General features: G+C 39.3%; 16 protein-coding genes and 1 non-coding gene across 17 annotated transcripts; 9 read left to right on the top strand and 8 right to left on the bottom strand.

The window, feature by feature from the left end:
• Positions 1 to 243: 243 nt before the first annotated feature.
• Positions 244 to 1,779, top strand: M896_050550 (subunit eta of T-complex protein 1; the record flags this gene model as incomplete). Its single annotated transcript, XM_014708204.1, has 1 exon — positions 244 to 1,779. One exon carries the CDS (start codon positions 244 to 246, stop codon positions 1,777 to 1,779), a length of 1,536 nt encoding a protein of 511 aa, XP_014563690.1.
• A 92-nt stretch (positions 1,780 to 1,871) lies between these two features.
• On the top strand, positions 1,872 to 4,697 carry M896_050540 (importin; the record flags this gene model as incomplete). The annotated part of the gene is made up of 1 exon (XM_014708203.1): positions 1,872 to 4,697. The coding sequence occupies one exon, from the start codon at positions 1,872 to 1,874 to the stop codon at positions 4,695 to 4,697; it is 2,826 nt and encodes a 941-aa protein (XP_014563689.1).
• A 118-nt stretch (positions 4,698 to 4,815) lies between these two features.
• Positions 4,816 to 5,301, bottom strand: M896_050530 (uncharacterized protein; the record flags this gene model as incomplete). Its single annotated transcript, XM_014708202.1, has 1 exon — positions 4,816 to 5,301. One exon carries the CDS (start codon positions 5,299 to 5,301, stop codon positions 4,816 to 4,818), a length of 486 nt encoding a protein of 161 aa, XP_014563688.1.
• Positions 5,302 to 5,421: 120 nt separating this feature from the next.
• Positions 5,422 to 7,149, bottom strand: M896_050520 (replication factor A protein 1; the record flags this gene model as incomplete). The annotated part of the gene is made up of 1 exon (XM_014708201.1): positions 5,422 to 7,149. The coding sequence occupies one exon, from the start codon at positions 7,147 to 7,149 to the stop codon at positions 5,422 to 5,424; it is 1,728 nt and encodes a 575-aa protein (XP_014563687.1).
• A 128-nt stretch (positions 7,150 to 7,277) lies between these two features.
• Positions 7,278 to 8,660, top strand: M896_050510 (phosphoinositide 3-kinase; the record flags this gene model as incomplete). The annotated part of the gene is made up of 1 exon (XM_014708200.1): positions 7,278 to 8,660. The coding sequence occupies one exon, from the start codon at positions 7,278 to 7,280 to the stop codon at positions 8,658 to 8,660; it is 1,383 nt and encodes a 460-aa protein (XP_014563686.1).
• A 28-nt stretch (positions 8,661 to 8,688) lies between these two features.
• Positions 8,689 to 9,633, top strand: M896_050500 (putative TFIIF-interacting CTD phosphatase; the record flags this gene model as incomplete). The annotated part of the gene is made up of 1 exon (XM_014708199.1): positions 8,689 to 9,633. One exon carries the CDS (start codon positions 8,689 to 8,691, stop codon positions 9,631 to 9,633), a length of 945 nt encoding a protein of 314 aa, XP_014563685.1.
• A 191-nt stretch (positions 9,634 to 9,824) lies between these two features.
• Positions 9,825 to 10,835, top strand: M896_050490 (AGC serine/threonine kinase; the record flags this gene model as incomplete). Its single annotated transcript, XM_014708198.1, has 1 exon — positions 9,825 to 10,835. The coding sequence occupies one exon, from the start codon at positions 9,825 to 9,827 to the stop codon at positions 10,833 to 10,835; it is 1,011 nt and encodes a 336-aa protein (XP_014563684.1).
• A 78-nt stretch (positions 10,836 to 10,913) lies between these two features.
• M896_050480 (putative short chain dehydrogenase) lies at positions 10,914 to 11,627 on the bottom strand (the record flags this gene model as incomplete). The annotated part of the gene is made up of 1 exon (XM_014708197.1): positions 10,914 to 11,627. One exon carries the CDS (start codon positions 11,625 to 11,627, stop codon positions 10,914 to 10,916), a length of 714 nt encoding a protein of 237 aa, XP_014563683.1.
• Positions 11,628 to 11,848: 221 nt separating this feature from the next.
• Positions 11,849 to 12,553, top strand: M896_050470 (subunit alpha of 20S proteasome; the record flags this gene model as incomplete). Its single annotated transcript, XM_014708196.1, has 1 exon — positions 11,849 to 12,553. One exon carries the CDS (start codon positions 11,849 to 11,851, stop codon positions 12,551 to 12,553), a length of 705 nt encoding a protein of 234 aa, XP_014563682.1.
• Positions 12,554 to 12,889: 336 nt separating this feature from the next.
• On the top strand, positions 12,890 to 14,554 carry M896_050460 (ATP/ADP translocase; the record flags this gene model as incomplete). Its single annotated transcript, XM_014708195.1, has 1 exon — positions 12,890 to 14,554. The coding sequence occupies one exon, from the start codon at positions 12,890 to 12,892 to the stop codon at positions 14,552 to 14,554; it is 1,665 nt and encodes a 554-aa protein (XP_014563681.1).
• A 37-nt stretch (positions 14,555 to 14,591) lies between these two features.
• M896_050450 (uracil-DNA glycosylase) lies at positions 14,592 to 15,530 on the bottom strand (the record flags this gene model as incomplete). The annotated part of the gene is made up of 1 exon (XM_014708194.1): positions 14,592 to 15,530. One exon carries the CDS (start codon positions 15,528 to 15,530, stop codon positions 14,592 to 14,594), a length of 939 nt encoding a protein of 312 aa, XP_014563680.1.
• A 298-nt stretch (positions 15,531 to 15,828) lies between these two features.
• On the top strand, positions 15,829 to 17,460 carry M896_050440 (ATP/ADP translocase; the record flags this gene model as incomplete). Its single annotated transcript, XM_014708193.1, has 1 exon — positions 15,829 to 17,460. One exon carries the CDS (start codon positions 15,829 to 15,831, stop codon positions 17,458 to 17,460), a length of 1,632 nt encoding a protein of 543 aa, XP_014563679.1.
• A 152-nt stretch (positions 17,461 to 17,612) lies between these two features.
• Positions 17,613 to 20,834, top strand: M896_050430 (uncharacterized protein; the record flags this gene model as incomplete). The annotated part of the gene is made up of 1 exon (XM_014708192.1): positions 17,613 to 20,834. One exon carries the CDS (start codon positions 17,613 to 17,615, stop codon positions 20,832 to 20,834), a length of 3,222 nt encoding a protein of 1,073 aa, XP_014563678.1.
• Positions 20,835 to 21,042: 208 nt separating this feature from the next.
• Positions 21,043 to 21,825, bottom strand: M896_050420 (uncharacterized protein; the record flags this gene model as incomplete). Its single annotated transcript, XM_014708191.1, has 1 exon — positions 21,043 to 21,825. The coding sequence occupies one exon, from the start codon at positions 21,823 to 21,825 to the stop codon at positions 21,043 to 21,045; it is 783 nt and encodes a 260-aa protein (XP_014563677.1).
• A 73-nt stretch (positions 21,826 to 21,898) lies between these two features.
• M896_050410 (fragile histidine family hydrolase) lies at positions 21,899 to 22,366 on the bottom strand (the record flags this gene model as incomplete). The annotated part of the gene is made up of 1 exon (XM_014708190.1): positions 21,899 to 22,366. One exon carries the CDS (start codon positions 22,364 to 22,366, stop codon positions 21,899 to 21,901), a length of 468 nt encoding a protein of 155 aa, XP_014563676.1.
• A 116-nt stretch (positions 22,367 to 22,482) lies between these two features.
• M896_050400 lies at positions 22,483 to 22,553 on the bottom strand. Its single transcript has one exon. It is a non-coding gene; the product is annotated as a tRNA-Pro (tRNA).
• A 202-nt stretch (positions 22,554 to 22,755) lies between these two features.
• Positions 22,756 to 24,636, bottom strand: M896_050390 (uncharacterized protein; the record flags this gene model as incomplete). Its single annotated transcript, XM_014708189.1, has 1 exon — positions 22,756 to 24,636. The coding sequence occupies one exon, from the start codon at positions 24,634 to 24,636 to the stop codon at positions 22,756 to 22,758; it is 1,881 nt and encodes a 626-aa protein (XP_014563675.1).
• Between the last annotated feature and the right edge of the window lie 9 nt (positions 24,637 to 24,645).

Raw genomic sequence — 24,645 nt, 5'->3', positions numbered from 1 at the left:
TTTATTTTATCTGATGAATCTTCTAAGGAAGTTTGAGAAGGTGAAGTGAGCCTTCTGCTCAAGCACTTTATCAAGATTAGTTCTGAACAATGGGCCAGGCATTCTTGACTTTTTTTGAATTGAAGGTTTTATATGTTGTGTGTAAGTACTTGGCCTGAAGTGCCTTGGCCTGTAATCAAGCAGAAGTTTTTCCTGTGATGTACTGTGCATGTGTTTATGGAGCATGAAAAATTTGAGCCCAGAATGAATCAGCTTTTTGTGCAAACGGAAAGAATAGCGGATCCTCGAGAGGGGCGTCTCCAGGTAGTATCGAACATAGATGTGTGTGTGAAGATAGCGGAGTTTCTTGGAAGCACACTTGGACCTTATGGAATGGATAAGCTGTTTTCAGGGAAGGAGATGGTTGTTACGAATGATGGAGCAACGATTCTGAAGCAGATGAATGTGAAGCATCCTGTTGGGAAGCTACTAGTGGGACTTTCTGAGGCACAGGATAATGAGGTTGGAGATGGAACAACGAGTGTTGTGATACTAACTGCTGAGATACTGGATAGTTTGAAACCTTTGATAAAGGAAGGATTTGAGCTTGGAGTGATTAGAGAGTGCCTGAATGAGCTGCAGGCACTTTGCGTGAAGCACCTAGATGGATTAGGAATGGAGGCGTCTGAAGAGATGCTGTACAAGCTAGGGGAAACGTGCATTACGTCTAAAAGCATAAGGAATGAAAGGAAGCACTTTTCGAAGATGATAGTTGACACAGTCCGGCTTGTTGATGCAGATGACAACGAATCGATTGGTGTGAAGAAAGTGCAGGGGGGCAGCATTGGGGATTCGTTTGTGGTTGATGGGATTGCGTTTGAGAAGTGTTTTACATATGCAGGGTATGAACAGCAGCCGAAGAGAATAGTGAATCCACGGGTGCTATGCCTGAATGTTGAGCTTGAATGGAAGAGCGAGCGGGACAATGCGGAAATCAGGGTTGGGAATGTTTCTGAGTATCAGAAGGTGGTTGATGCGGAGTGGACAATAATACGAAGGAAGCTTGATGAAATCATAAGCAGTGGAGCAAATGTGGTGCTAAGCTCTTTGCCTATTGGAGATTATGCAACGCAGTATTTTGCAAGGCATGGGATATTTTGTGCAGGCAGGGTGATGAAGGACGATCTTAACAGAGTGGTTAGGTCGTGTGGAGGAAGCATTCTTGGATCTACAGAATATTTAGAAGGAAGTGTTGGAGGATGTACGCTTTTTGAGGAACGACAAGTTGGAAAAGCAAGATACAACTTTTTACAGGGAGGAAGTATGAATGCATGTACTATGATACTGCGAGGACCTGGAAATGAAGTTCTTGAAGAGGTTGGAAGAGCTGTGAATGATGGAATATGTGCAGTCAGGGTTGCATTGAAGACAGGAAGAGTGGTGACTGGAGGAGGCTCGATGGAGATGGAGCTTTCGTGGATAATCAGACAGCGATCGCTTGAGTACAGTAACAAGAAGATGTTTGTTGCAAAGGCGGTTTCTCAGGCATTTGAGAAGATACCACAGCTGCTTGCAAAGAACTTTGGATTGGACACTATAAGTGTAGTGCAGGATCTTAGAAAAAGACATGCGAATGGACAGGATATGATGGGGATATGTGTATCTGGGATTGGGGATATGAAAGACCTTGGAGTGTATGAGCCATTGGAGGTGAAGAGGAATATGGTCAAAGCGTCGTTTAGCGCAGCTCTGTCAATTATCATGATTGACTCGACGATAGTTGCAGAGAGAAGTCAATAAAAGGATTTGACTGATGATGTTATTTAGTGAATAGTGGATGTGTAAGATATAACATATGAGTAAAGATTTTTTAAAAAATGTTTAGTGCCCATATGAACGAAGAAGCTTGTAGTCTGTTTCTTCAGACAATTGATGTAGACTCACGTAAGAGGAATGAAGCAGAAAGGATTTTGATGGAGAAGGAGAAGGATCCTGTGTTTGTTATGTCTCTGATTAGGGGAAGTATGATGGACACGAACGCAATAGTCAAGAGGGTATCATCGCTTTATTTCAAGAATGCAATTATCAACCAGTGGAATAACGATGCATATGCACTAGCTAAGAATAGATTGATTGAGGAGATTCTCGATATGTTTCTATATGGGGACGATGTGACGAGGGTTTCTTACAATGCGATTCTTGTGCATATTTTCAATAAGGAGAAGAGTCTCGATCGAATTGAAGTGCTTTTTGAAAAGGCGTCGCAATTCCTGAAGGTTCCTGATGTGAATCATGTTTATACAGCATTGAACATGTACTCAAAAGTTTTTGAGGCAGATGAGATACGATCAAACATAGAGAGTGCTTTAGAAAAGATATATGGAGGATCTGGCAGGGACATTCTTGAGAAGGTGCATATGTTCTTTGAGATGGGGGACTATGTGATGCTGAAAGTTGGATTGAATGTGCTGGTGAAGTCATACTGCTACTACTCGATTCCGAAGTACTTGTCATGCATAGAAGCATTTTCTTATGTTTTTGGACTTGCATTGCGAACGATGGGGCTGGAGAACAATGAAGTTGAGGGAGTCCTTGATTGCAAGGAATTGGCAGCGAATTTTATTTATAGGGAATACAGCAAGGGACTGAAGAAGTTTTACAAGAACAACGAGCTTTCTGAGTATGTTAAGGATGTTAGTAGACTTCGCGAGGTGTATCCTATGTTTCTGAAGGTTGTGCAGGAAAGAAGCAAGCTGAGGGAAGAGATTGAGGTTTGTGCAGTGGATTTTTTTGCATTGCTTGTGTCTGATGCGACTTTTAATGAGTATGTGGAGAGGGACATACCGTATTTGGTGTTTGGATATATACTACCTGTTTACTCATTGTCTGAAGCAGATGAGGAGGACTTTGAGCAGGATGCAGAGAAATACCTGCGAGAGAAGTATGGGTATTTCAGAAGCACATTGCGAAGCAACTTGAACGGACTGTTCCGAGAGATAGTGTCGAAGATGAAGAACAATGAAGAGAAATTTAATGAGATGTTGAAGTGCCTTGTGTCAGTGTTGGACAACTGTAAGGAGAATCCAAGCAAGGAGAATTTGAGGATGGCATATGGGTCTTTTTTTCTACTGGCAAGCATCAAGAGCACGCTTATGAAGAAGGCAATGAATGTTCTTGTGTATGTGGTGATGAACCATGTGATACCGAATTTAAGAGGAGAATGTTTGGTGCTAAAGTCCCAGGCATGCTATTTTTTGTCGATAATTGAGGAGGATCTGCCGATTGGTACTGAGGCGATTGGACTGTTAGATGAGGTTCATGCATTGATGATGTCGAGCCATCGAGTGCTGTATGTTGAGGCAACGCTTGCAATGTCCTTTTTTATGTCGAATGAAATGGCAAGTGAGAAGTTTAAGCAGCTTATTCCTGTTGTGTTAGAAAGTATATTGCGACTGTTGAATGCGTATGATCTTGAGCCATTGACTATTCTACTTGATACGATTACTGAGTACTATCCTGAGGAGATGGTGAAATATGCGCCTGAACTTGTTAGATCAATTTCTGGGATTGTTATTACACATCTGTCAAGCACTGAGGAGCTTAGTGAGGAGAAAGCGATGCTGGTAATGGGATTTTTGAGGAACATAGAGAGCCTTATTCTGTCACTGGAGCATGGCTCTGTTGTTTTGGAGCATGCATACATGAATTCTTATGATGTCCTGTATTTTATATTGAATGAGGGGAAGGAAGACTTCTATCAGGAGATGCTTGATATTCTGAACGGATATGTGTTTATGATTAAGAGGATAGAAAGATCGATGTGGGGATTATTCCACATGGTTTTGAACCTTCCGATTGATGATATTGCAATATACTCTTCGAATGTAGCAGATCTGATAGACAACTTTGTAACGTATGGGAAGGAAAGTGTGATGAACACAAGCATCTTAACTGGGATATACTCAGTGATATCTAAGTTCTGTCTTTGTAATGAGGAGAATTTCTATGAGGACGAGTTTATGGATGGGTGCAGGATTATTGAGTCGATTATTCTGAACATAGGCAATGAAGTAGTGAATGCAGACCCGTCCAGATTAGAGTTTTTCTTGAATGTTGCGATCTCTGGGCTGTCTATGGTTGATGAGGCAGGAACAGCAATGGTTTATGTACTTGAGGTTGTGATGAACAGCTTTATTCTGCGACCAAATGATACTATAAGGATACTTGTAGAGCATAAACGACTTGAGGAGATTTTAAGGAATCTATTTACACAGCGCAATAACTTTAAGAGGGTTCATGACAAGAAGATATGCATGCTATTTATTGGAGCAGTGTGTGGACTGAGAGATGGAGAGATTCCTGGTTTGGATATGCAAGGGTTTATTGGATTCATAGTGGCTGTTGTGACATCGCTTCCAGCAGCAATCAAGTTGAGGAATCAGATGAAAGAAGAGGAGGATGAAGAAGTGGATGAATCGTATTGTGAAGAAGAAGAGTATGCTTCAAGCGATGGGAGTTATGGAGATGTTTTCTTGGAGGAAGACATATACTTTGAGACATCCCTGGACCACTTTGAGCCTTTTGGATACATATCATCCATACTGAGTCAGCCTATGCCTGGATCCTATGCAAGCAGGGCAGTTCATGAAATGTCTGAGAAGCAGAAGAGTACGATGTTTAGTGTTCTCAACACAGAGCGAGTTATTCAGAAGGTTTGAGCATTATATTAAACTTATGGCTTATGATTTGTAATATCTCTTCTGCGCTTGAGTATGCAAAGCTTGAGTATACAAATGCAGCTTATCTAAGTATTACAATATTTGTGGTAGCATTTAGTTATATGTTGAGACAGATGCCAAGAACCCTGGGCTTGTTAAGCAAATCATCCACAAACACATCGATGTACATAGAGAATCTTGTATTTTGCTCGTTGACTACAGTGATTTTCCTGAAGTCTGCTTCAAAGCACTTTATCAGGTCTCTGTATTGGTGAAAGTTCACAGATAGCCTCAAGTACAATAAAAACGCAGTCAAGAGATATACATTCCCTTTAAAGTCATTGGCTGTCAATGATGGACCTATGTGTCTAGGCTTCATATCTTCCAATGCTTCTGCAACAACATCATCTATCAAGGAAATTGAGTCTAGTTTATGAACGAGGCATATAAATCTATGAGGTGTGTTCCTGATCATGCCGCCTATTGAGTTTAGTTTGCATATCTCATTGACCAGGTCGCTGTATGTCAGTGATCTCATCGCTCTGAATTCTTGAGACTCAATTATTTTTTCCCTAGCTATCTTGCCGATCCTTTTGTATTGCATGCACAGGGAGTTTAAACCAAATTATAGATTATCAATTATGATACAATTGTACTGATTATCACGTGAATGTACGCTAACTTAAAAATACAAGCAAATATCAGTGATATCAAATGTTTATTATCAAATCTTTTCAATTAGATCAAGAAGCCTTTTGCTTTCCTTTGATGTATCTAATTCGTTTACATTCAATACAGTGTATCTCATTCTGATTTCATCATTGTAATTGTCCTGCTTTGACTTGACCTTAAAAACATATTCCTTGAAGTACATTCCCTTGATCAAGGATTGCAGGTCTGCAGGTGAGTCCTCACTCATTGTCTTCATTTCTTTCGCTGTTATTCCAAATAAGCTTGTTGCCACCTCATCAAACAAATTCACCCACATCTGTCCGGTAAAATCTCCAAGATGCATGCTAACCATGTATCTATAGTTGCATTCCTCATATGCCATATTGCATCTCTCACATCTATAACATCCATTCCCCTCCATAGCAACTTTCTTGTTGCATCCTTCGCCAGGACATGATGCATACCACAATCCATCTTCCTTCAGAAACATTACAGTCCCTTGTATGCTTGAATAATGCAGCTCGTTATCCTTCACTTCCTGTATCAGCTTTTTCTTTTCTTCTCTTTTGGGAAGCACTATCTGAACATCCTTGCCTACAGTTTGATACCATCCTGCAAGTTCATGCGCTTCAGAAATATCCGGATTAATTAATACCTGAGTATTTCCAGCTGTAGACACTGAAACCCCACTGAAGTCACTAATCTTCACAGACTTCATTGCAAGTACCATCCCGCTCTCAATATCAAGTTCTGCTTTGGCTCCCCACAGCGTCAGTCTCACACTTCCACTCTCATCAACGACAACCGCATCTCTTTTAAGAAGCTCATTCTGTGTACTCTTGACTACTACAGTAGACGATGGATATACATCCTTCACAACGCCAATCACATCACAGTAAGACATCTCCGGAGTCAATTCTGAAATCTTAACAAAATTGAAGAAATATCTTGGCGATCCATCGTCAGCTGCATGCCTGACCTCAGAGTTCTTGTCAAGAACAATCTCGTAATCAAATGGATTCGTAGTGTATTGCTTGTTTGCCATTTTAATTGTTCCTTTCTCAATACAGTATACTTTTCCTATCTCAACGATTGGATAGAAAACATCCACAGTATCTGAAAAACACGTTACTTTCACTTGTGCCGTTCCGTCTGATACTTCAAAGTTGAACAGCTTTCCTTCTCCTTTCTGATTCGTGAATCTCCTTATGTCACTCTTCGCCATCACTCGTCCCTTGATAATCCATTTGTTGTGAAACGGATTCAGCATGTTAATTGCTGTAAATCCATCATCAATACTCTCTGTCTTTGTTCTCTTCTTTTCAGCATCATAGTCTATCTCTTCTTTGCAATACTGCGTTACAGGTAATCCGTTCTTGTGAACTCCTGGGCCTGGGCTTGCCTGGTTATCGCTGAAAGAGGCATTCCCTGTGCTTATGTTGACTGGCTTTCCTATCTCTACATTACAATCCTCATACTCAAGAATTTCCTGGATGTATATGTACACGTTTCCATCCTTAGACCTCACGCTAAACTTGCCCGTTTTTATCAGACTCAGCTTGTTGATCAATCCCTGCTCAAAATAGTGTGTAAGCTCGCTTGAAAAAATGCCTTTCATGTATCCCACTCCATCAGATACATTGACACGGTATCTTTGCTTGTCTCCAATTACAACTGATAGTTTACCCAACGATGTTATCTGAAGCACAGGATTCTGGTACAGTGGATTGTTTATTTGACTGTTGTACAGTGCCTCAACAGTTCCTGGCTCAAGCTTCATGAAGGGTGTGCTCAAGATACTGAAATACCTGTGCAAATCAACTCACACAACGAATATATAATTCAATGCATGGGTGATCATCCAGTTGTTTCATACAGACAATACATTAAATAACATAATAAACATTCATGCACAAATTCAAAGAGTTTATTGATGATATAACAAACTGCAACATCACAGATACTGACCCATTCATCAATAGCATTTATAGAGTATTGAATAGCGGATGTGAACATGCAATACATGAGCTTTCAAAGTATCTTGATGCAGATAATTTTCCTAACATGCAGATATACTTGTCATTCATTCCTAAATACAATTCAAATCTACAGCTACCATCTGAGCATCAAATAACCAGGTTCTGGCTAATCAGATTCAAATGCCTACAGCAATGTGATTTATTTAATGCAAAAAAATTCAAAAGAACATCTGGGATTGATATAACACATGGTTTGAATCAACAAGATCATGACAGTGCCTATGAAAATGCAATATGTGAATTCACACAATATGAAGTCGATAACCAAGTGCTTGATACACTGGAAGGCCAACTACGCCTGATCAACCAAGTTCGCAAGATATACAGGATGACATCCCAAGGATCACATAGGACAAAGAAGCAACGAGAATGCAAATTACACGGATCGTTATATTTTCAGCACAGAAATTCAGGTACAGGCACTGATGCATTCTCATCACTATTCTCTCCGGTAAACACAGTAGATGAGATTCTTGTGCAGGATACGTCTGTGTTTGCATCATCGACTTTTCCAATTCTTGTGCTTCTACGAGCTGCAAGCAATATTTGTAAGATAATATACAAGCAAGGAGATGATTTGACAACAGACATGTTTGTTCTTGAGACAGTCAAGTATTTTTCAATGCTGCTGAACATCCAGCTAGTGACATATACCGTTATTCCATTGAGTAGGACTGAAGGATTAGTAGAGGTTGTTGAAGGACTTGAATTTTCAAGAATACACAGCTGTAGTAAGCTTGAAAAATACATTGGTACACACTCAGATGTTTTTATTGAGTCATTAAGCACGTATTCCGTTATCTGCTATGTATTAGGTATTGGCGATAGAAACCCAGGCAACATGATGGTAACTGCAGATGGATCATTTCTACACATTGATTTCAGCTATGTGTTTGGGAATGATCCAAAGCCTTTTTGTGCAAAGATCAGCATCTGCAGACCAATATGTGAATATCTTAAGAAAGATGCCAGAGCGTATCATGCATTCATTACAAACTCTGTTGATGTGTTTGTGAAAATAAGGCACTCTTATGGTAGAATCATTGCGTTCTGGTGCTTACTAATTAACAGTGGAATATTCAAACTGGATTTGAACGAAGCAGTAAGATTTGCAGCAGAAAGACTCATGCTTGATTACTCAACAGCTGATGCATCAAGGATCTTTGAGCGAAATTTAAAGAGTAGCATCGGATCGACCAGGACATTGGTTGCACATGCAATCAACCGTATTGCAACACTCCTCCGGAAATAAACAGGTTTAGATCATTGCGAAGCCCTTGATGTGTTATGGAAAAAGTATATTAAAAACATTAACTGAGAGAGCCAATAAGCAAAGCATGCCTGGAATAACGCCTATGCTCATATCGCTAGGTATTGGAATTAGTGTCCTTGGAAGAAGGCAATATTTAGATGTAGATGATAGAACTTGTATAACTGGATATATAAAAAGAGCAGGAAAACGTGTTTGGAATATGATGTCAGGAGAAGAAGATGCAGTTGTAGCCATTCCCAAACAAGAGCAAAATAGGCCTGTATTGGTGTTTGATAGTTCGAACCTTTTGCTGAACAAAAAGTTTTTGCCTTTCAAGATGGACTTTTTTGTCTCTAGAAGAGCATTTACTGACGTTTTTCTGTTTCATGCTGCACATCTTTATGAGCTGATTCATGTGTCTGAGTCATCGACGCTGTTTGATAAGATGATGATGCATAAAATGGACCCGTATGGATGCATTTCATATAAGGTTTATTGCAAGGACAAGCAGAGGTTTGAAGGGAAACACTTAAACAGGTCGTTAGAAAAGGTTGTAGTGGTGTGCACTAAGGACGATGAGTATCACAAGGACTTTTCACAGAACGTTCTTAAGTTGAATAAATGGAGCGGAGAACCTGAGATGGGATTATTTGGATTACTAAACTTTTTGCATAGCTTATATTTTTCAGGCATAAACGACTTTAGACCAACATTAATGTCATATACAGGGAAAGATTTCCACGAGGCGTTTGAGAAAGTCCAGAAAGCGGTTTTTGTGAGTAGAAACATGTTTTCATGGAACACAGGAAGGAAGTATGAAGGAAGAGTAGAGGAAATCAACAGATGTAGGATCAATGACTATGAATCTGCAAGAAAAGTAATGGACAAGGATGTAAATAATGTCAATTCCGATGAAGGTTTGCTATCTGTTTTTGGATCGATTATGAACCTTGTAGTTAGAGTATTCTTATGATACAACAAGCAATAGAGTTTTGATGTGCGAAGTAATTTTTGATGATGATACCCAAGAGTAGTTTTAAATTGAATGCGGTATTGATTCATGCATAATTAGTGCAAGAGGATGCTTATATGAAGTAGTAATTATGCATTTGTAAATCTGATTCATGCATATAGATATATGGCAAAGTAGTAGTAGACCCATAAATGATAAGGAAGCAAGATATCATGTGTGTTGAGAAGATATCGTTTGGGCCTTTCTGGGAAGAGTTCCTTGTGTTTGTGGAGATACAGGACGTACTTGGTGGAATGTACAATCTACGAGTGATGAACAAGAAGAAGATAATAGAATATGGTGAAGAGGATATGGTTGATCATGAGTATGTGATTAGATCCATGATCAGGCATCCATTTCTGATCAACACGGTGTGTAGCTTCCAGGATTACAAGCATTTATTTCTTGTTGAGGAGCAGTCAAAGAACTATCTGATGGAGCTGATAAGAGCCGAGGGAAGGATATCTAAGAAAGCATGTCGGTTCTACATAGTGGAGATACTGCTTGTGATACAGTATCTGCACACCAAAGGGCTTTGCTATGGATTTTTATCACCCAGCAACATAATGATAGGAGATGATGGACACATCAAACTGAAGTATAGCTTTCTGAATGAAATAGATAGTGTTGTTGGAGGAATAGACAGCAATATTGAGTATGCATCTCTTGACTATCTGAATGGCTGGGGCCTTTCTTGTATGTCTGATTACTGGTCCATTGGGATAGTTATGTACAAGATGCTTGTAGGAATTACTCCTTTTGCATCACAGGACATGGCTTCAACAGCTGCAAAGATGAGGGAAGGAAAAGTTCGTTTTCCAGTGTTTTTTGATGCATGCACCAAGGACCTGATATCAAAACTGCTTGTGATTGAACCAAGAAAACGACTTGGATATATGGATAGAGACGCAGCAGCTATCAGGAGGCATCCGTTTTTTGATGGAGTAGACTGGGACAAAGCGTACATGAAAGCTACAAATCCGCCATTTCTATTCAATACCATCAAAAGCAAGGAGCAGCTGAAACCTGCAAATCTTGGCATTCTCTACACTACAGATTATCTTTCCGATCAGAAGGATGGCTATGGACGCACATTTAGACAGTATGGATCTGCACATATACCTGAAGTTTATAAAGGTCTCTGGAGAAACGGATATATTTAGATGGTTGGGTTTGGCTTACTAGATGTACGGTAATCAATAATGCTTGACGAGCATTGGTAATAAATAATTAACATATGTTTATACTTGTTTTCTGTTTATCTGTGGATAGAACACAGATTTTATTATCCTTGCAAGGAGATCTTGAATGAAAAGAGGCATGATTCTGAAGATGTGGCTGATGGGCCCGAATATCCATGGCATGAAATCTTCTCTTGTTCCGTTTTCGATATCTTTTACAACTCTGACAGCCACTGCCTTTGCATCGAGTGCACACACGTCTCTTATTTCGTTGAATAGTGTTGTATTTATCTTGTATGGATATATGATGACTGTATCTTTACCTTCGCGCCTTAATGATTGATTGAGTGTGTGGATGAATGCTTTTGATGCACAGTACATGGAGTATTCAGGTAATCCTTGTTGGGACAGGACGGAATTGATAAACACAAACTTTGTGTATGAGATGTTCTTGAGCAGCCACAGCTGTAGTTCTACATTCATTTGCAGCATGCCAGTGATCTCCTGGTACTCCATATCACAGAATCGCTTGTTGCCAACACTTGTGCCAAGGTTTGAGATCACAATATCAAATGAAATGCCAAGATCAGGCTTTTGGAGCTGCAGATCCATCTGATGATATGTAAGGTTTGGATGGAAGTATGGCTGTGAGGACCTTCCTATAGCATGTACATATGCACCTCTTGCCAGGAGCTCCTTTGTGATTTCGAGTCCAAGTCCTCTACTTGCACCAGTCACGAATACAGACTTTCCTACTAGATTGAGTGCAGCCATGTGTAAGGGTAGCTAACGTTTGTTCTTGATTGTCAGGCACAAGCATGGCTATGAAATATTCAAATGATTGTATTTTCTTAAGTAGAATTTGTATTTTATTCATGTGCGTGAATGTTTTTAAAGCATTAGCATGGGATAAGTAACAAGGATAGAGTAATAATATAGAATTGCAAGGTTAGTGTTTTGGGTGATGAGTTTATGAAATGAGGACTGAGCCCCTGATGACAACACAGGAAGAGATTTCGAATGTTTTTAACAGCGAAGGAAAGCTCCTTCAGATTGAGTATGGACTTGAGGCAGTGAACCATTCGTTGCCTGTAATCACTGTAAGGTCTAGGGACATGATTGTATGCGCAGCAAAGAGAATTATGCAGGATAAGCTTGAGGATGAGTGCCTGTCGAGCTTTGCAAGGGTTTCTGAGAGATGCTTTGTGGCGATTACGGGGCTTCCTGGAGATGTTGAGTATATTGTGCAGAGGATAAAAATGATTGCGAATAAGGAAACGTTTTCTCTTGGATTTGAAGTGACACCTGATATCCTGTGTAGACAGTTCGCAGACAAGATGCAGAAGCTGATACAGAGTTCAGCGGAACGACCAGCAGCATTTAGTGCGTCTATTTTTGGGTTTGATGCAGGAAAGGCGATGGTCTATCAGACTGACATGTCTGGGATTTGCTATCCTTGTTATGCTACTGCGGTTGGAGAGAAGCATGGGAAGATGAGCAAGTATATTGAGAAGAGCTATGTGGAGGGTGCAGATAGCCGAGAGCTTGTTGAGCTAGCTGTTGCTGCACTGCTTGAGTCACTTGGAAACGATTCGGTGTGTTCTGAGATGGAGGTTGCATATTTGAATGCAGGAGAGCCATTAAAGTATCTGAGTGCCGAGGAGATTGATCGGGTGCTGCAGGAGATAGCAGAGAAGTAAATTGGTCTTGTAGGTTTTTTATTATTGGGTGTTGAAATCTGTTGTTGAGAGGATTTTGGTTATTGGTAATTGAGTGCGCCGCTTCCTAATATGGAAGAATATGGTATGGGATTGAAATAACTTAATTTAAGCGATTGTAAAATAGAACGAGAGATGTCAAAGTGCAGTGCATGTTGTGAAGGAATGAATTATGCACATCAAATGGTGTTTGTGGATGGACAGTGCAATGAGACAGATTTCGCGTTTTAGTGGAGGACGTCTCATTACCAAGATAGGAAGATGAATTTTTATATTGATAAAAAAGGAAAAAGGAAAGCCCCAGAGATGGGAACTGGAATGACGAGTCCTATTATACAAGGAACAGAGAAGAATGAGAACTTAATGAGCCTGAAGACTGAGGATGAGATTGAACAGGAGGCATGTAGTGGAAAGATATGGCCGGCAACGAGGATCAGAGTAGCTCGATGTGAATGGAAGCTATGGGGATCGATGGCAGCGATCTTTGCGATACAGGTGTATGTATATTCGTTTGCAAGGATCTTGAAAGACTCGTTTGTGGCATCTAGACAGCTACCGGTGGCGATATCGTATTTGAAGACGTGTGTGGTGCTTCCGGTGTCTATAATAACGACTGGAATTGTGCAGAAGATGTTGATGAAGAACAGCATATCGAAGGTGTTTGACTACACACTGATATTCTTTGCAATGGTGTTTATACTGGTTGGAGCAGTTGGCTTTCCATTTTCTTATTGGCTGCAGCCGGAGATGTACCGAGCGAGAGATATATTTGCAGATGAGAAGATGTCTTGCAAGGGATTTGAGTTTATGTTTGCGATCTCACTCATAATGAATGAGTGGTTGACGAGTTTGGTGTACTTGCTCGCTGAGCTGTTTGGATCACTGATTGTGCAGTTTATGTTTCTTGCATTTGCGAATGAGGTATTGACGGTGCGACAGTCGATAAGATTTACACCACTGTTCTACATTATGTCTAACATATGTCTGATGCTTTCTGGAGGAACAGGAAAACTGTACAAGAGCTACTCTGGCCGTTCGAATTATGAGATGAAGAGCTATATAGCGAATTCATTTTTTGTATTGTTTGGAGGACTGACTGCGATATCTTATTTGATCAAGAAGTATATGGAGAATGGGATTTTGAAGAAGCAGTTGTTTATCAGAACTGAGGGGGTTAAGAAGAAGGTTGGGAAGAAGTCTGCAGCCAGCTTTTCTGAGAGCATTAAGCTTATGGCACAGTCGAAGTTTTTGATTGCAATGGTGTTTAATGCATTGTTCTACTATGCAGGGACTAACTGGATTGAGTCATCATGGAAGAATGGGCTGAGTGTGGCCGCAGAGGCAGAGAATAAGAACAAGGGTGAGTATGTGTCTAACTTGATGTCTGGAGAACAACTTATTGTTGGAGCGATTGTTGCATTTGTGCTGTTGACTCCGATTGCCACGCTTGTGCAGACGCACGGATGGGCAATGATGGCCATAGTTCCACCGATTGTTGCGATGATCTCGGCAGTAGTTGTGTTTGGATCTGCATTCTACAATTATCCAAACGGGTCTACGTACAAACCAGTTCTGTTTTCATCGGTATTTAAGGGATACACGCCAAACTTTGACATTGAGGCAAAGTGGGGAATGTGCTGTGTGAGTGGAATGAAGATTGCAAAGTATGCATTCTATGACATTGCAAAGGAGGCGATTTCTCTGCAGATTGATCCTCTGTACAGAGCAAGACTGAAAGCAGTGTATGATGGATTAAGTGGAAAGCTTGGAAAGTCAATAGGAGCGTTCTATGCTATGTTATGGTCGTTTATGGGATATAACGATGTGAGAGCAGCAGCGCCGTTTACGCTTTCTATATTTGGGGTGATCTTTCCTATATGGATCTACATGATTACGTATCTGAACAGAAGTTATAGCAACTCTATCCAGACATCCACTCCTATTGGTCTTGACTTGATTTCTGAGAAGAAAGAGCAGCTTTAATAAACCAGTAAGCTATTTATTTACTATAGTTGATGATTTACACTTGCCAGTTGATTGGGGACTTTCTGTGTGAGCAGAGATATTTGTTTGCCTTTGAGAAGTGCCTGCATCCAAAGAACATCTTCGAGCTGAATGGGCTTGGATGGCCACATGCCAGTACAAGATGCTTGCGCTTATCTATGGATTTTCCTTTTGCTTGTGCATGTCTTCCCCATAGCATAAACACAACGTTTGTGCAATGATTGTTTATCAGCTGTAGGATTCTATCTGTAAATTCCCTCCATCCTATGTCTGCATGTGAGTTTGGCTTATTTTTTGTGACAGTAAGAACATCATTGAGCAATAAAACACCACGTTCTGCTAGCTTTGAAAGATTGCCATGAGCTGGAATTACAAAGTTTTCAATATCATTCGCTAGCTCAGCGTATATGTTTCTTAGACTTGGTGGGACAGGCATGCCTACAGGAACTGAAAATGACAATCCCATTGCTTGTCCAACATTGTGATATGGATCCTGACCAATTATGACTACTTTTGTTTGTTCTAATTCAAAGTAGTCCATGAAAGAAAATATCTTGTTAACTGGTGGCAGGTGATCCGTGTTTTCATGAAGAAATTTCTTTATTCCCATAAAATATTGCTTTTCAAACTCATCTTTCAGGTGATGTCTCCATTTTGAGTTTATGTTGTGATCTAACCTGCAATATTCACATTTATTAGAACGTCGGTTGTTTATGGATTCTTCACAAGCACTCCGAGCAATCTTATTGCAGAAAAAGACATCTTCAAGGCTCAGTTGTCTTTTTGATACTCTTTCACCTGAACTTATAGAACAAATAACTGTGTTTTGTAGATCTTTTGAAGTTTCTTGTGTATTTGAGACAGATTCATGCAGAGAAGTGTCTTTTGTACTTGAAATGCATTCACTAGTTATGTTGCTTAACTCATGCTTTTTTGAATTCATGCAACGATGCATAATAATTTGTCAATTTACATTGCTATGCATGAATAACACATTCAGATTTACAAATCAGATGTAATGCCAGATGGAAACCATAAAATACAGGCAAGTGATGGTATCTTTGTATGTACATGCAAACAGATCTTAAATCTATATCCATATAAGTGAAATTTGTAGTTTGTTCCAATAGGATTTGAATGTGTAGAGAAATACACGTGCCATTACATTCACAAGCCATTTCCGGCAATAAAGTGAATTGGGTATTAAGCAGTTACAGTTGATTTATTTTTATCAGTGGGTAGCGCGGCCCCAAATGAGCTCAGCACGGTCGTCTATCTCCAAGGACGAGCATGCTTTTCAGACAGAGGAGGAGCTTGAGGAGGCCGTATATAAGAAGACGGGAATCTTCAAGCATATCAAGATCGCAAGGTGCGAATGGCGCCGGGTGCTGTATCTATCTGGTCTCTTCGGAGTGATAACGATGGTGCATAATATAATGGGAAATATGAGAGAGATGGTGGTGATGGGTAGACAGGACCCGATGTCGATTTTCTTCATCAAGTCGATCTTTCTGCCGCCGTTTTCGATTTTTTTTGTGTGGATGATCCAGATAGGCCTTGACCGCTTTTCACCATCAAAGGTGTTTGATATTGTTCTGATGTGTTTTTCTGGATGTTATGTGGTATTTGGGCTGGGTTTGTGGCCACTAAAGCACCTGATACAAAAGGACGCATATTGGGCAAGAGACATGTTTGGAGACGGGAAGATGGAGTCGATAAGGTCACACTTTTTGTTCCCGATTTTTCTTGCGCTCAACGAATGGACGTCATCACTGTTTTTTATGTGCTCTGAGATGTGGGGCGCTCTAGTTGCGTCGTATCTGTTCTTTATGTTTTCTAATGAGGTGTCGACAGGCAAGCAGACACAGAGATACATATCTGTGTACAATATATCGAATGCATTATCTATCTTTACCTCGGCCATATTTACACTTGTGTTCAACAAGTGGAGAGACGGCGTGACTTTTGAAATGAAGGAGACTGGATTCAAGATCCTTGTGCTGGTTTCTGCGGTTATTATTCTCGGGATACTGATGATGAAGAAGTACATGGAAAAAGTGATTCTACCTGTGCCTGTGTTTGCAGCAATGGAGATCAAGAGTGCAGATATGATGCACAAGAGGACATCTAAGAAGGATGCAGGAAATGGCATATTGAACTCGAAGGTTTTGATTGCCATATCACTGACAGTGCTGTTCTATGGGATAACGTCAACGCTATGTGATGCAACATTCAAGAATGGGCTTGCTGCCAGCTCGAAGTATGGAAACAAGTCGAGAGAGACACTTTCGAACTTTTATAATGGAGTTGAGCAGCTGATCATTTCGATATCACTGTTGGTCATAGTGAATAGCCCGTATTCGTCACTGATCAAGAAGGGAAGATGGATGTATGTTGCAGGCATACCTGTTGCTGCTGCTGCATTTTCACTTTTTTCAATCTTTTTGATTGCTTTCTATAACGTAGGAGCAACAAATAGCGGAAATATTATTTTTGGGTCGCTTTTCAATGGATGGACACCTCTCCTAGCGTTTGAGAATAGTCTGGGTGTGCTTTCCATAGCGATTTTTAGGTTAGGCAAGTATATTGGATCTGATGTGTCAAAAGAAGCAATATCGATGCAATTGGATCCTCTTTACAGGGCAAAGTACAAGGCGGTATATGATGGGCTGTGTGGAAAGTTTGGGAAGTCGATGGGATCGATTATATGCATGGCAATGACGGGGATATGGGACATAACGGATGTCCGGAGGATGTCGAGTGTTTCGGCACTTATGATGATTGCTATAATTGGCCTGTGGGTGGTTCTGATAAGGTTTTTGAGCAAGAAGTATCAAGATGCAACAAGTAGCAATAAGTATATTGTGGTTGATGAAATAAAATAAACGGTATGGAGTTTGGATGAGATATGGGTACGAATTGAAGAGTGATTAAAGAATTATTGGTTTGATCGATGTGCTTTTTGGATTGTATTTTGCTTGTAGTTGACTTGGTGTGCATTAGATTAAGAGTTTTATTGGATTGGCTGTATGCCCTTATGCCATTGAAGAATCAGTTGAGAATGTTGAAAATGAATAGAAGAGCCATCCATGCAGAAGTAAAACGCCGATTAATGTTTGGAGAAACAGAAGATCTTGATGATGAAAGCATTCTTGATCTGATACCTATAAAGACTGAATACACTACACTTAAGAGTCTTACTTTTGATCGCCAGAGACAGACATGCAGGCAGGAAGAGAAATTCAATGCGAAGTTTTCTAAATTTGTTAGAGATCTGGTGAGATACGGGAGTATCAAAGGAGTGGAGTATCTGTTTGAGTATCTTGTTCGGAGGTACATGTGTGATGCATTTAATGCAAAGGAGATGATGTTTGCACTCTTGCCGTTTAAGAAATACTACTCGCATGTTTTATGCTTGAGCAGTAGGACTGAGTTTAGCTACTTTGAGCAGCAGATCGTGTATTCATGCCAGTTTGTTGGAAACATGTGTCTGAAAGACAAGCATTTTTTTGATTTTTTTGTGGGATATTTTGATTATGTCAAGGAGGATGATATACGAGTGTTTTGTGAAGATGTTCTGGAACATGTTTATGCAGGGATAGGAAGGACTGGAAAAGACTTTTCGATGCAGTTTTTTGAGATTGTTACGTGTCTTGTTGATGTGGGAGAATGGAAGATGGCGGTTGATGTGTATAATAGGATCAAGAAGCATGTGGAAGCAGCATGTACTGAGTTTATTGAGGTATTGAAGCCATATTGCGATCTGAATAGCCTTGATATTCATGTGAATCAAGATGATTTAAATGGAGTAGATGAAATGAAGCCGCATGATGAAAATGAATACTTCAAGAAAATGCATGAGGATGGAAATGGTAGAGAATTTCTGAGTAATATGGAGAGATGCAAGCGATATGTACAGTGGATGCTGAGAGAAAATATACGTGATGGATCATATACCGACTTTGAGCTAAATATGCTTTTGAGTCTTTATGGGGGGGTAAATAATGAAATTGAAGGACAGATAGTGGATTATGCGAATTTATTGAATGAAATAGGTGATAAAAAGCGATTGATAGAGAGATTATCTAATAGTTTTGGTAAATGCATAATAGAGTTGGCTAAGTATATGAACAGTGATGATAAAGCCTACTTGACAATGTTACTACCCGAGCTATGGAGAGGATTAATGACTGACAGCAATCACTCAATGGTGATGATGAGCATTCCAAAAAGCATTTTTAAACGAGAAATACATGATATTATGAAAATGTGCCTTGGATACACAAACTATAATGCAAAGTTGTTTGTGAATGAGCTGAATAGTAGTATAATTCTGATATTGCTGAATGAATGCAGCAGGGATATTGAGATACAAAATATTATTGCGACATCAAGAATGATTAGAATGGATCTAAAACCATTTATTATTAGCGAGAGGTTATATGTGATACCTAGATATTTGGATTATCTTACAGAAACGTGTAAAGAAACAAATTCCGAAGCAAGTTTTACGATAGTTGAGGAATTGAAGAATGAGATTATAAAGATGAATACTGGAGATAGAAATGCATCGTTATTAGATTCTATATGCAGATACTTACATCATTCAAAAGATGCACAGTCTGTGAACCAGATGATTGGGATGATTATTAAGGTTGAGTACACATCAACTGTTTTTTACTCGATGTTAAGGGTGCATTCTGAAGTGCTTACAATGGATACCTGTGAATTAGTGCTAAGTATGAAAGGAATTATAAATGAAGTGTATTGTATATTAGAAAGATTGTATTCATACAAAGAAGAGGTGATTGATGAGTGTCTTGAAGAAAAGATGTATGATGCGCTTGTGTCTCTGTGTATGAGCAAGGGAATATCCACGGTCTTAAATGGTAGAAAATGCAAGGAGGTTGAAGAGTTTATGAAAGTGATGTGTGAATATGATCTAGATGATGAAGAGATGAATGAATATGCTCAGTATTGCTCAATCCTTGTGGAATATGGGTCGAAAGAAATGGTTGCAGTACTGCTGAATGAGAAATATATGCCTCACCTGATGAAATGTGTAGGAATACCTGGATGGAATGCAGCAAAGGCCATTTTAATTGAGCTTATTAGACGACATGAAAAAAGCAGACAATGGTGTTTTGAGTACTTTGTTGACAACAGTAATAAGTTTGAAGATGAACTTGATCTTTTTGAGCAGATAGTTGTGGATAGATGTGTTTACATTGATGAGAATGGATTTATGGAGATGATTCTGCGATCATCAGTGTACTTTAGATGTGGGATTATGGACACAGTAATCAGAAACGGCCTTTTTAAGGATCTTCTAAGATACATTCCTTATGTTGTTCCAGGCATGATTGAGTTGAAAGTATATTCAGTACAAGTTTTTTTCGAGAAGTATGGAAGAGTGATGGGAATGTATGTAAAAGATGTTCTTATGAAGTTTCCGGAAATCGCAGACTGTATGCTGAACATGGATAGCAGACATCTTATTCTTGGAGGAATCAGAGCATATGAGTCTGGTGTTGAAAGCGGATGCGCTGAGTTTTTGCACAAAGTGATTAACAATCCTGGCGTAGAAGTTTGCTTACAGGTCTTGAAAATTGCTGAGAAGTTTGTCGAGCAAAATATTATGGATCTGAGTAGTAAGTTGATTGTGAGAATCATTCTGCTGTGTCTTGAAAAGCAAGGTGAGCTTGGGAATGATATGACTGAACTTTTGATGAAAATGTATGAAACAAGGAGGAAGGAGTTTTTTGAAATATCAAATGCAGGATTTTCGATATGTAGCAGAGTTTTCAAGCCTTATATGCATGCGATGGTTGAAAATGCCAGCAATAATGATTCTGAAGCGATTGTATTTGTAACGAACTATCTTTATTGGGACAAGGAATATATGATTGAACATGGAAAATTCGTGAGATTGATGTTTGATTTCTACTGCAGTGAGCCAAATGCGATATATGCAAAGTGTATTGGGAGTCTGTTGAGACACAATGTCGATGAAATTCAGGCAACGAATGATTTAATTCTCGGATGCATGAAAGGAGATCGTGTGGTCATGATGCTTGAGTTGCTCCAAGTATTATATCAAAAAGTATATGAATACAAGAGATGTCTGGTCAAGAGCTCTCCGTACTTTGCACTTGTGGTAGACAGCACTAACAAAGAGATTTCAAAAGCAGCCAGGAAACTTTTGAAAGTGATTGAAAAGAAGCACAATAAGACTGGATATCAGATACTTCAATCATAGAGTTGTTTTTATGATTGGTTAGCTGGGTATACATTTGATTGTGCGTTATTAATGCATGCATACTTTGTGAAATCAAAGTAGATTAATTAACCATATTTGATTTTAAGATGTTATCTGATTAATTGCGAATGTTTAATTGGATTGTTATGCTGTGTTATGGAATAAACTGAAATATGCATGAATAGATTATATTATTAAACAAATCGATTCAGTTACTTTTTATTATGAAAGATATACAATATCCAAGCATACTGATATCTATTTTATTTGACATTATGATGTTATATATTGCTTCTGAGTAAAAACTGTTTATGTTTTTGCCAGAGTCGAATCTTTTGTGTGTTTCTTTAATCCCGACTTTAATTGATTCTTTCTTCTCAATTGAATTATCACTTGCTGATATGAGCGTTGCCTTATAGAAGCATCTGATTTCGTACTTTTTGTGATTTGCCTCAAGAAACAGCGAAGCATTGCTTTTGAAATAAGTGTTTAGATAAGAGTATATAATCACGGCATCTGATACTCCATCAAGCATAACTTCATTGTAGAATAGCTTTCTTATGCATGCCGTGTTCTTTTTACAACATTCAGGAAGATCAACGTCGTTGATGAGCAGGAAGAAGTCCGAAACAAGCACGCCTTCTTTTCTAGGCCTTGGCTTTAGATCCAGCATAGTCTTAAACTCACAATTATGGCACGACCAACAATCAACAAGTTCCTCCCATCCCTCCTGAGGCAGAGTATTTATTGATCCATAAGCGATTTCTCTGCCATGAATGCACTTGAATGCATATGAAGCATTCTGTACCACATCTTCATCATCAGTCCACAGAAAACTCTCTTCCAAAACTTTCACTGCCACAACTTTCATATCTTCATGCACTTCTGTGTACAAAAATTCAATATCCAAACAGTTTTTGAATATTTGCAAGATCAAGTCATCTTTAGCATACAAAAACCCCCTTTTAGTACCTGCAGGGATCTCTAACATAATGGGTCAGATAAAAAATTATTCATCAAAAGCATCAACGGTAAAATAGTATTTATAAACAATGCGATATTCTCTATTCAAAGTCCATTTCATAGTAAATGTTTTCAGACTCGAAAAAACGCCTGAATATTTGTCTAAACTCCTTGGTCTGCTTTTCCATGTCTTCATAGCTTCTTGAAGGTCTGCTTGCTGAGTCAAGCGCACCTTTCGCATAAATATCGTCGTTCCTCTCAAGATCATTTGCGATTCTTGGGACAATATGAACATGCACATGATGCACAGATTGTCCTGCACATGGACCATCCTGCACACTCAATGTAAACCCATCACACATTGATCTCAGCGCCTTCATTGCAATCCGGGCAGTGTTGAACAAGTCCGAAGTCTCCTCACTGCTCAGGTCATACAGCCTCTCTTTCTTTGATATTGGAGAAACAAGTATATGCATTGGAAGGAAAGGCCGTATGTTGGTAAATACATAGGAGTGCCGTGTTCTGACAATCACATGATCACATGGAATCAAATGGCATCCAAAGTCCATCTGCAATGTGGGTATTTTCTTTCATAAATCAAGATCCATACAAAATGATCAAAACAATGCAACAAATCTGCATCAGAATTGTTAGAAAACAACAATGGCGTTGCCAACAAAACACTGGGCACCATCGAGAATCGAACTCGAGTCTCATGCACCCGAAGCACGTATCTTACCACTGGACCATGGCGCCTAATTTCTAGGCGTCCAATTCTGGGATGGAGCTCCATATTCATTTGTTATTTACATTTATTCATTAAACTACACATATTCATTAAACTACACATATTCATTAAACTACACATATTCATTTGTTATTTACATTTATTCATTAAACTGTACTCTATACATCTATTACTTTCTAATCTAGGCATACTGTGCTATATACTGCTATACTAGGTAAATATATACGAATTGAAATGCTTGATTCCTTGTTCATTCATCTCCTTTTCAAACATGTTCATCAACTCGTCACGCCTCTCCTGCGTCTTCTTAATGTCTTGGAAGTTCGACTGGTGTTGTATTGCAAAAGTAATCTTCACATTCTCCATAATAACCTCAATCCTCTTGATGTATATTTCTCCAGAGAACGACTTACTGTTTTCTAAAAGCAGCTTCCCAACACTGTCTCTCAGACTCTGTGCTTTCTCAAGCGGCGTAGTCTTCTCGACAAGTATTGCAACTTCATCAAACTGCTTGCCTGATCTTCTTATGTTATGTATCTTTGCATCGAATAAAATTGTTGTGGGTATGTAAACCAATCTTCCATTCACTGCAACAAACGCCGATGACATCAGATCAACAGATGACACATAAAGCTCTTGTCCATCAATCACCACCCAATCTCCATAGTCATACGGATGGCTCACAAGCAGAAACACAAAGCAGTTGTATAAATCCTTGATTGAGTCCGAAAATATCCAACTAAACGCCATTAGCGAAGGCACTATTGCTGCAAGCAGTTCTGTATAATCTATCCCTAAAATCATCATCACAGTAATCGCACCAATATATCCTGCTATAAATACAAGTATTATGTCAAGCTTGTTGATCACATTGTCCTTCGATTGCAGAGTCTTCGAGATGTTTACTCTTTCATAATAAAGCGCCTCTGCTCTGGTTTTAAGATCCTCAAATATAATCGGTGGATTATCCAACTCAAGAATCTCTTGCCTATCAGATAGGTACAGATAAACCTCATCGAAGTTTCCCTCAAAAAATGTCTTTAGTTTTTCATATGGAAGCTCGTGAATCTCTAAAAACCCAAATATAGACTTCGCAACTGTCTCTGCTGCCTCTACTGAATTCAACTTTAGGTCATTGTACTTAAGATAGAACCCCTGGTCAATGTCAGGCTGCATCTCATCAGCTATCTCCTTTCTATCAGCAGGATCAGCCTCAGATATTGCTGCAAGCTTCTTAAAAACAAAAGTTTTGTAGTTTATCTCCCATATTCTATTTCTATACTCTTTCATTCGGATCTCTGAAATAAAAAAACACATTATTGCCTTCTCAACTAGAATTATCGTCATGAAGATCGAGTACATAAGCATCGATGTAATAAAGATGTACCAGTAGGTCACGTCGCTTTCCTTGAACTTGTATGTCGGAGAAAAGTACGACATCGCCAAAAACACAAAGAGCGCAATAAAAGACTGCTTCCAACACCAGGACGTAGAGTTGATTATCTGTACCCCTTCTATAACGGTCTCGCTAGGTTCAACATTAATGAACTTCAGAAAGTCAACCATTATATATATGATATTATTTGCAACTGACGAAACACACACAAATATCACATAGCACACCAGTGCAAGGAAATTAACCCTCATGAACATATACACCTTCCCTTCGCCCTCAGCTTTCACAACCTCAAGCATAACTGGCATTACATCCCATCCATTCATTATCAGTGTAAATCCAACAGGAAATCCCATAAGCAGTATCGTAACTATCAGTATTTCTAGAATTAACCGGATAATCTCAGCAACCGTGCTGTACTTTTGATGCAAGTATTTGTCCATGTTCATCAGTGAAAATTGCTCCTCTTGAATAATCTTTTCCTTTGTAAATGCCATCTGGTTCTCATCCGTTGGTATATCGATCGAACTACTTGCTATGATATCATTGATCATTTCTTCCTTCTTATCATCACGGCCCGTTTCCTCTACATTCTCCTGTTTATTATTTTCATCCGTCTTGTTTTCTTTATCATCAGGGCTCACTTCTGCATTCTCTTCCTTCTCCGCTTCATTGTCTTTTTCTGCAGAAGCCATTCTATTGTG

Source organism: Ordospora colligata (genome assembly GCF_000803265.1).
Source record: "Ordospora colligata OC4 chromosome Unknown contig_05, whole genome shotgun sequence".
Lineage (NCBI taxonomy): Eukaryota > Fungi > Microsporidia > Ordosporidae > Ordospora > Ordospora colligata.
This window is presented reverse-complemented; position numbering and strand designations above follow the sequence as displayed.